This window comes from Gregarina niphandrodes, assembly GCF_000223845.1.
Source record: "Gregarina niphandrodes unplaced genomic scaffold scaffold00060, whole genome shotgun sequence".
Taxonomy (NCBI): domain Eukaryota; phylum Apicomplexa; class Conoidasida; order Eugregarinorida; family Gregarinidae; genus Gregarina; species Gregarina niphandrodes.
Window position 1 is genome coordinate 40,127 of NW_011645827.1, and position 7,819 is coordinate 47,945.

General features: G+C 54.2%; 2 protein-coding genes across 2 annotated transcripts; both read left to right on the top strand.

Moving 5' to 3' along the window:
- Positions 1–1,939: 1,939 nt before the first annotated feature.
- GNI_173160 (RNA-directed DNA polymerase) lies at positions 1,940–2,473 on the top strand (the record flags this gene model as incomplete). Its single annotated transcript, XM_011135061.1, has 2 exons — positions 1,940–2,186; positions 2,208–2,473. The coding sequence occupies 2 exons, from the start codon at positions 1,940–1,942 to the stop codon at positions 2,471–2,473; spliced, it is 513 nt and encodes a 170-aa protein (XP_011133363.1).
- Positions 2,474–3,467: 994 nt separating this feature from the next.
- Positions 3,468–6,359, top strand: GNI_173170 (hypothetical protein; the record flags this gene model as incomplete). Its single annotated transcript, XM_011135062.1, has 2 exons — positions 3,468–3,771; positions 3,820–6,359. The coding sequence occupies 2 exons, from the start codon at positions 3,468–3,470 to the stop codon at positions 6,357–6,359; spliced, it is 2,844 nt and encodes a 947-aa protein (XP_011133364.1).
- Positions 6,360–7,819: the final 1,460 nt, after the last annotated feature.

The window sequence follows — 7,819 nt, forward strand, 5'->3', positions numbered from 1 at the left end:
CTCAAGCCCGAAGTAAAGTACCTCGGTCACAAGATTGGGCGGCAAGGGATAGCGTGCCAGGAGAGGAGGATAGGCAACGTTCTCAATGACCCCGCCCCTACTTGAAGGAAGGAACTGCAGAGCTTCCTAGGAGCTGTTGGGTACCTACGACCCTTCATCCCGCGACCCTTCGCCGAGTACACTGCCCCACTGTTCGAGTTGCTCAAGAAGGGCAGGCTGTTCGTCTGGTCGGACGCTCGAGGAGAGGCATTCATGCAGCTGAAGCAGGCGGTAGCCGGTGCGTCGTTGCGCCATAAGCCTGCTCCTGGATCATCGAAACAGATGGCATTGGCATTGGCGCGGTGTTGAAGCAGGTGCAAGAGGGTAGAGAGGTCCCGTTAGAGTTCGCGTCTAAGAAGTTCACCGACGCGGAGAGAAAGTGGGATACGAGAGAGAGAGCTCTTCGCCGTCAAGTGGGCTGTAGAGAAGTGGTGCGACTACGTAGCGCTCCATCACTTCACCGTACGCACAGATCACGCCAACCTACGCTAGCTTGTGGGAGTAGACAAAGGGTTGACACTTCAGAGTTCATGTCGGGAGAGAAGAATAACATGGCGGACTGGTTGTCGCGGTACGCAGCGGAAGATGAAGAGTGCGACGCAGAGATCGAGGCAATGGCTTTAGGCGGTCGAGTGATAGGCCATGTGAGCCAACTGCTGGGGAGGCATCAGGTGTCGGAAGAGGACTTTATGAGAGAGTGCCAGCAGCTGGAGCCGCAAGGAGTGCCTGGAGTGAAGAAGGACGGCAAGTGGTGGCGGCACGTCATGACTGGCAAAGTGTACGTCCCGGAGCGACTGACAGCGAAAGTGGTACTTCCTCGGCGTTCCTCTTTACCTCCAGACAGCACGTTGCTTGGTCGGTGTGTGAAGTCGGTGCTGTGTCCGTCAGCCGAAGAGCTGCATGTTACGTTACCCCGTCGTCTACATCGATTTGTCCGTCTGGCAGCTCGCAGAGGAACGACAGCCGGCATTGGAGCGAACGTGTTGAAGGATTGACTGGAGTGTTCTATCTGACTGACCAGGACGCTGCTATGAGGGCGTTCGTGGAGCTGAGTAGGGGACAGACGACGTTCCAGGGGAGAGTGACCGATCGAGGCGTGACCGATCGAGTGCGTGCGGCGCAGAAGTTCATCAACGAGGAGATTCAGGCAGACGATCGACGGAGACAGAAGCGGGGCGACGATGTGATGCAGGTCGAGGCGCAGCAGGCGCGGACCCGCACGTCGGTCCTGTGCAGTCGAACGGAAGAGTGGCCGTCGGCAATCCGTTGGTCGGTGACGACGGCGATGTTGGGCCGTCAGTGAATGCGTTGGCCAAGGGAATGAGCTCGGATTTTTGTTGAAGGCCCTCGTCAAGGGGGTCGAGTTGGAATTTTACAGGGGTACAGGCGCAGGCCTGAGTATCTTGAGAAGGGATGATTGTGAGAAGGCAGGGGTCGCGTTGTCACCGGTGACTGAGGAGATTGGTACGGATCGCTTGTTGGTGACGGAACCTGCGGAGGTCGAGATCAATGGCCGGAAAAAGGCAGTGCGTTTCGTCGTACATGATCAACCCCGGATCCCCGACCTCTTAGGGGCGGGAGAGATGGCGCATTTCCTAGCGCCAGGGGGACTTGGGGCCGAGGCATTGATCCTGGCTGCCAAGCGCGGAGAAGTGGACAGACTGAGGCTAGCCGGAAAGTATAACGAAAGCCCGAAGCTAGAGGAAGCTGTAGAACGCAACTTCGACAGACGGAAGCGTCTCTTTGAGGAAGAGACGGGGCACATGAGTGAGACACTACGCACGAAGTTGTGGAGCTTGCTGGTAAGCTATAGAGACAATTGGGAGTCGCCGCGCAGGCTCGGTACGAGGCTCGGTACGAGGCTCGGTTCACAGTAAGAGGGCGGTCCTACAAGGCAAGGATGAGGCACTCGGAACCAGAGTTACAGGAAGAGTTGGAGGTGCAGGTGAAGAAGCAGTTGGAGCTGGGAGTAATCCGGTCGTCCAAGAGCGAGTGGGCCGCAGCACCGCACTTCGTAAAGAAGAAGACGGGAGAGTGGCGATGTGTTCTGGACTATCAGCGCTTGAACGAGTCAATGGTTGCGGACTCCTATCCGATTCCGAGGATCTGGAATCACTTAAGGACTGCGGCGAGCCATCGTATTTGCTGTACGCTTGACATGTTGTAAGGGTTCTGGAATGTACCCATCGCTGAGGAGAGTAAGGATCTTACTGCGTTCGTCACGGCGTTTGGGCTTTTTGAGTTTAATGTGATACCTTTCGGGATCAAGAACTCACCGGCCGAGTTTCAGCGCGCTATGGACGCGTCTTTCGAGGAGGTGCTGGACAGTAGCACGCTCTGTTACATTGACGATATTGTCGTAGCGGTGGACGACGAAGCCGGGATGCTAGAGAGGATAGTAAAGATGTTTTCCTGGGCGATGAGCCGGGGTTAAACCAGTCTGCGACGAAGTGAGTGGAGCCAAGTCTGCTGCTTGCTGCCACGTAGCGAGTTCCCGTGGGACTGACGTCCGTCTTAAGGGTATTGTGATTTTCGGCGAATCCGGCGAGAAGTTGTGCCGCCGGCCGCATGCCAGTAAGGAGGCCGACTGATGACGAAGAGAGTGCCGAACACTCTCAAAGGCGCGGTTGACGACGATGTCAAATGCGGAGTGGAGATGTCTTGGCTGTCGACCCGCAATGTCTGCCCGTAGGATGTTACGTTGTGCAGGCGGGAGGCCGCGTCTATTACCTGATGGGGCGGTCAGTGATCATGAGCATGAGCTAAGAGAGCGCGACAGAGAGAGAGCCCACAGAATCACAAGGCACGAGAAGTGATAGGATCCAGCACTCGGCTCTTCGAGCAGAGCACATGGAAGACGCGCACCGAGAGCGGCTCTGGAAGCTTCTTGAGCAATTCAAGGATGCGTCGGAAGACGCCAAGGTCCGCGGGCCAAGTACGAAGCAAGGTCGGTGGGCTCCTTCGCCGTCGACTACTGCCCTGCATGTTCCGCCCAGTCAACCCTTCGCAACCAGTCCTTGAGACTCAGACGCCTCAGGGGCGACATGACGGGTTAGCGCATCAGTTATTCTACTTGGAAAAAAATTGTAGAAAATGAAAACGGTGGGGTGCTGCACACAGAGCGGCGTTAAGGGGGCGGCGCTAGTGGCGTGGCTGATGGATTATGAGGGAATGCAGCCACCGACTGAAGACTGTGACGTTAGGCTTTTGACACTTGCTGATCGAACAAGACGGGCTTGTGTTCAGTTTCTCGTTGCGGCGCCCAAGGAGGCGATGAGGAAGTTAATTGAAGCAAGTAAGTATGCCGCTCCTAATGACGAAGAAGGCCTCTTGAATGAAGATGAAAGATTCCACTGGCTGGATGCATGTTCCAGGATCTTCTTGTACCGTCCCGACGGTCACATCAACGCTGTGGGTGAAGAGCAGCAATGCGAGAGCTCAGAGAGTATCTGCAGGATGTGGACCCACAGAACGAGTTCTTCGAAGTTTCGGACCGGATTTGTCAGGAGAGCGTTGGTCGGACAATGCTGGAGTTGCGGAAGATACTTAAGAAGACGCGTGGTCTCGACAGCGAGTCACTGGAAGTGACTGACTGTAGTCCTCTGACACGCGCGCAGGTCGACGAACTGCGCGGAAGCCTGTCGAAAGAATGGCTATCGATGCTGGACAAACTATGCGTCCAGAGTGGGGGCTTGATTGCCGAAACAAGCCCCGGTGGCAAGTCGATGGGCTGTATCCTGAATCGATGTTGCGCGGCTGTTCTTACAGGTGCTATTATAGTAGGCGGGTTAGCTGCATTGATGCTGTGCCGTCGGGCGGGTTCCGAAGCGTCAGGCGCTCCCCTACAGACCCGGGGGGAAGTGCTGGGTGAGGCTTTGGGTTTAAATGCCGCGATCACCATGACCGATAATAAGACTGCAAGCAGTCTGAGCTTGTCCGGTCTCGTCTCAAAGGTCATCGAGAACACGACGAACCTAATTTACGATACCAGCACAAGCGCACATTATAACGCGACCAGCGTGAGCAGCATCGCCGGTAACTTTAGCACCGGAGTCGATGTGACCACAACGACTGAAGCTTTGCAGAAGACGACCAAGGGCGATGGCACCATCACGCCGAGTGAATCGAGCCCTTTTCACATGGCCGCCTCGAGCGATTCGAGCCTTTTGGACCTCGTCTCAAGGGTTGCCTCCAAAGCGTCGGAGCGAATTTTCGAGAATCCTTCGACCCCCCGCTATGATGCACCTACCGGGAATGCCGCCTTCGATGACCTGTCCACCGAAATCGCTGTGAGCATAACTACGGAAGCGTTGCTGAATGGTACGATGATCGGCGATGGAAGCACGCGCATGGAAGCTCCGTTTTCGAAGAATGCTTCTGGTGTGCCTCGTTCAACCGGGGCCCATTATACCCCCTTTAGGTCCGACATCTTCCCGCATCGTCAGGATCCAAGAAAAGGACCGGACACCTCCACGACTGTGGCATCTCGTGTGCGTCCGTTGAGAACGCGCAGGAAGCGCCCTGTCTCGAACAAGACTTCTGATGTGCCTGGCTCCGCCCCCGTTCATTACACCCCCTTTGAGCCCGCAGTCTTCCGGCAACATGATCGGGATCCAAGACAATGGTCGGAGACCTCCATGACTATGGCTTCTCGTATGCCTGGTTCCACCGCCGCTTATTACACCCCCTCTAAGCCCGGAGCCTTCCGGCAACATGATCGGGATCCAAGACAAGGCTTGTCTATAGAGTTGATCAACAAGTTCAGTCGGTTCAAAAAGACGATGGCGCTGGCCGAATTGGATCAGCTCTGGACCGTGTGTCCATCCACGTGTCACAAAGTGGTCAAGCCTGGATTTGACCGGTATCCGTGTGATGGCGGCAGTGGAGTAATGCGTTGTCGTGGTACAACTCTCCAAGGCGACTCCGCCTGCTATCGTTTCGGCGGTCCATGGGGATACGACTTCTTTGCAGTCAGGAACGCGATTACAACTTATCTGGGTAGAGGAAAATGCAAGGTGTCGTGTGATGGCCCAGAGCAAGGCTTCCGCAATTTGTGGGAGCAGACCGAGAAGAATTTACCGGGGATTCCTGGCTACCCTGAAGGGAATTTCCTGAAGTATACAGCCGAACCTTCTGTTGCGAACATGAGTGATTTCAAAGTGATGCTGGACACAAGTTATCCTATCACACGCGAGTGCTCGGGGTGGTGTGTCCGTTGTCCTGGCCTTGTCAAAAACTGTTTATGTGCCTTCACAAAAATCAGTTGTCTTGCCACGGCTCGTAGGGACGGCTCACCACAGCGGATTGATCTGGTTGGATATAAGACGAGGACACATGACCTAATTAATCTCCTAACTCTTTTCAACACCAAGGATGAAGATCTCTATAACGCCCATAATTGCAAGGTGGAATGCCGCAAAATGCCCCCGGATATTGACGCAGCTTCTGAAGCAGGAGTGGAGATGCAATTTATCGAGACCGAGCCTGCAGATGATGGCTCTCCGTTGAAAGAGACGCTGAGCAGAAGGGAGTTGGCCGCACTCCAGGCAGAGGGATGCTCAGTGCTAACGAATGGATGGAAACGTGTAGAAAGCATCGGCGAAGTTCCATGTCCGGGTAACGATGGACTGCTAAAATGTTGGTATTCAAGTTTTGCAACGCGCGGACTATGTAATCGGAATGGCATGTTGGGCCTGTGCGTACCTTTCGAACCCAGTTGCCATCGGTTTGGTCCTCAATGGGCGGATGCCTATGCGGTCCTGGATGCGGGTAAACGATATCTTCCTGGTTTGAAACATTGTAGTGTGTTCTGCTATCCAAACGAAATCACCTCTAATCGTTTGTGGGAGGAAGCCCGTACCTATTTGCGCCACGCACCTGGTTACGAGAGACTGTGGCCGTCATACAATGAATTATCCGAATTGCCACACTTCCGAGATGCTATCACCGTTCAGCATCCCACCCAGAAACGGGACGTGCTAGATTGTGATCCAGATAACTGCACCGTTACTAGCGACCGGGTCTGTCGTATAGCGCGTGTCAGCTGCGAAATCGAACAGAGCGGGAGTCAAGAGAGCCGGTCGGCGGAATCCATCAAGTTCAACACGCGCCTACAGGACGCATTTAGAACGCTATCTATCCCCAATGCTAATGCCAAGGACAACAAACGCTTCAAGAACAAAAAATGCACCTTCGAGTGCTACGGCGAACTGTGGCCGTGTTACCAACTCAGACCATCGAAAAAGAAAAGGCCCCCACGCGGAGGTATGTTTTTTCGATGTTTCGGACAGCATTCGAATCGGGAGCTGAATTGTTTATGATAGTGAGCTGGAGGCTATGATGTATGCACGCCCGTCCCGGTTGCCTCTATTGGTGGCGTCTCGGTTTTGTCTTCCTCTACATGGCTGCTGTTGAGATTAGTGTTTGAAAAATCGGCGGATCTCAACGACGGATCTCAACGACGGATCTTAGGTGTCTGGGTTTACTTACGATCTGAGCTGTCAAAGTTTGCGATCGGAGAACGCCGGCCGAGGCGAGTGGCTGGGTCGGGAAAAACGTGTTCGCAGGAATGGCGAGTAGAAATCGGGGCGATTGCCGAGGTGTGACGTCGTTTATTCTTCGTGCTAATGTCGACAGCTTATTATGGTTTTGGGGGGCTTTTGCATTCCCGAAAGTATCGCGCTCATCAAGACACAGAACTCGACAAAATCATCTGCACCCCCGTTATAACCATTCCGGAAGCTCGTGACCTATCTACGCCGGCCGCTGAGTGTATGGAAGCGCTCGGTTTTACAGAAAGGGCTGTAGAGGTCGTTGCAGAGGGCAGGATGGCTAGGGTGACCATAGGAGTCACAACATCTTCACGGCACATTGGAAGTCATCTACACGCAGGTGGTGAATGGTTTGATTAGTGGTTTGGGGGGCAATGTAGAAGCGCATCTGAATCGATCTGGGAACGATGTCTGGTGTCAGGTGCAAAGGTATGGGATGGATCGCGGTGCTTCCCTAGTCCTGTATCCCAATTCTACCAATAATCAACGCAGCACCATCGTAAGTACCAATAAGGGGAGCATCTTTGGAGGAAAGGCCCACTTTCAGCGGGCGAGTAGTTACTTCGCGTGGAAAGAACGAAAAAGATTAACGAAGACAATGGCGGCAAGGAGAGCCGTGTGGAGCTACGTTGCGAGGCCGTGGTAGTGTCGCAGGCACACACAATCACAAACTCTCCAAGAGGACATAACAAGGATGACCCACCAATCCCTCAGGCCTCCATGAACCACATCTCCGGGTCAGACTGGTCTGTCGTAGGCGCGTATCAGAAACTAAAGTGGCACAAGCAACCTCACTGGAGCACGACACAGAGAAACTATTCATCCCGCGAGTGATGAACAGCCAGACACTTTATCTGATGGGGTTTTTTCAAAAAGAAATGAAAACGGTGGGGTGTTGCAGAACGAGAAGTGTTAAGGGGGCGGTGGTAGTGGCGTGGCTGATGGATGCTGAGGGGAGGCAGCCACCGACTGAAGACTGTGACGTTAAGCTGTTGACACTTGCTGATCGAACAAGACGGGCTCGTGTTCAGTTTCTCGTTGCGGCGCCCAAGGAGGCCATGAGGAAGTTAATTGAAGCAGCCGAGTATACTGCTCCTAATGACGAAGATGGACTCTTGAATGAAGACGGAAGATTCCAGTGGCTGGGTGAGTGCTCCAGGATCGTATTGTACCGTCCCGACGGTCACATCAACACCGTGGGTGAAGAGCTAGCAATGCGAGAGCTCAGT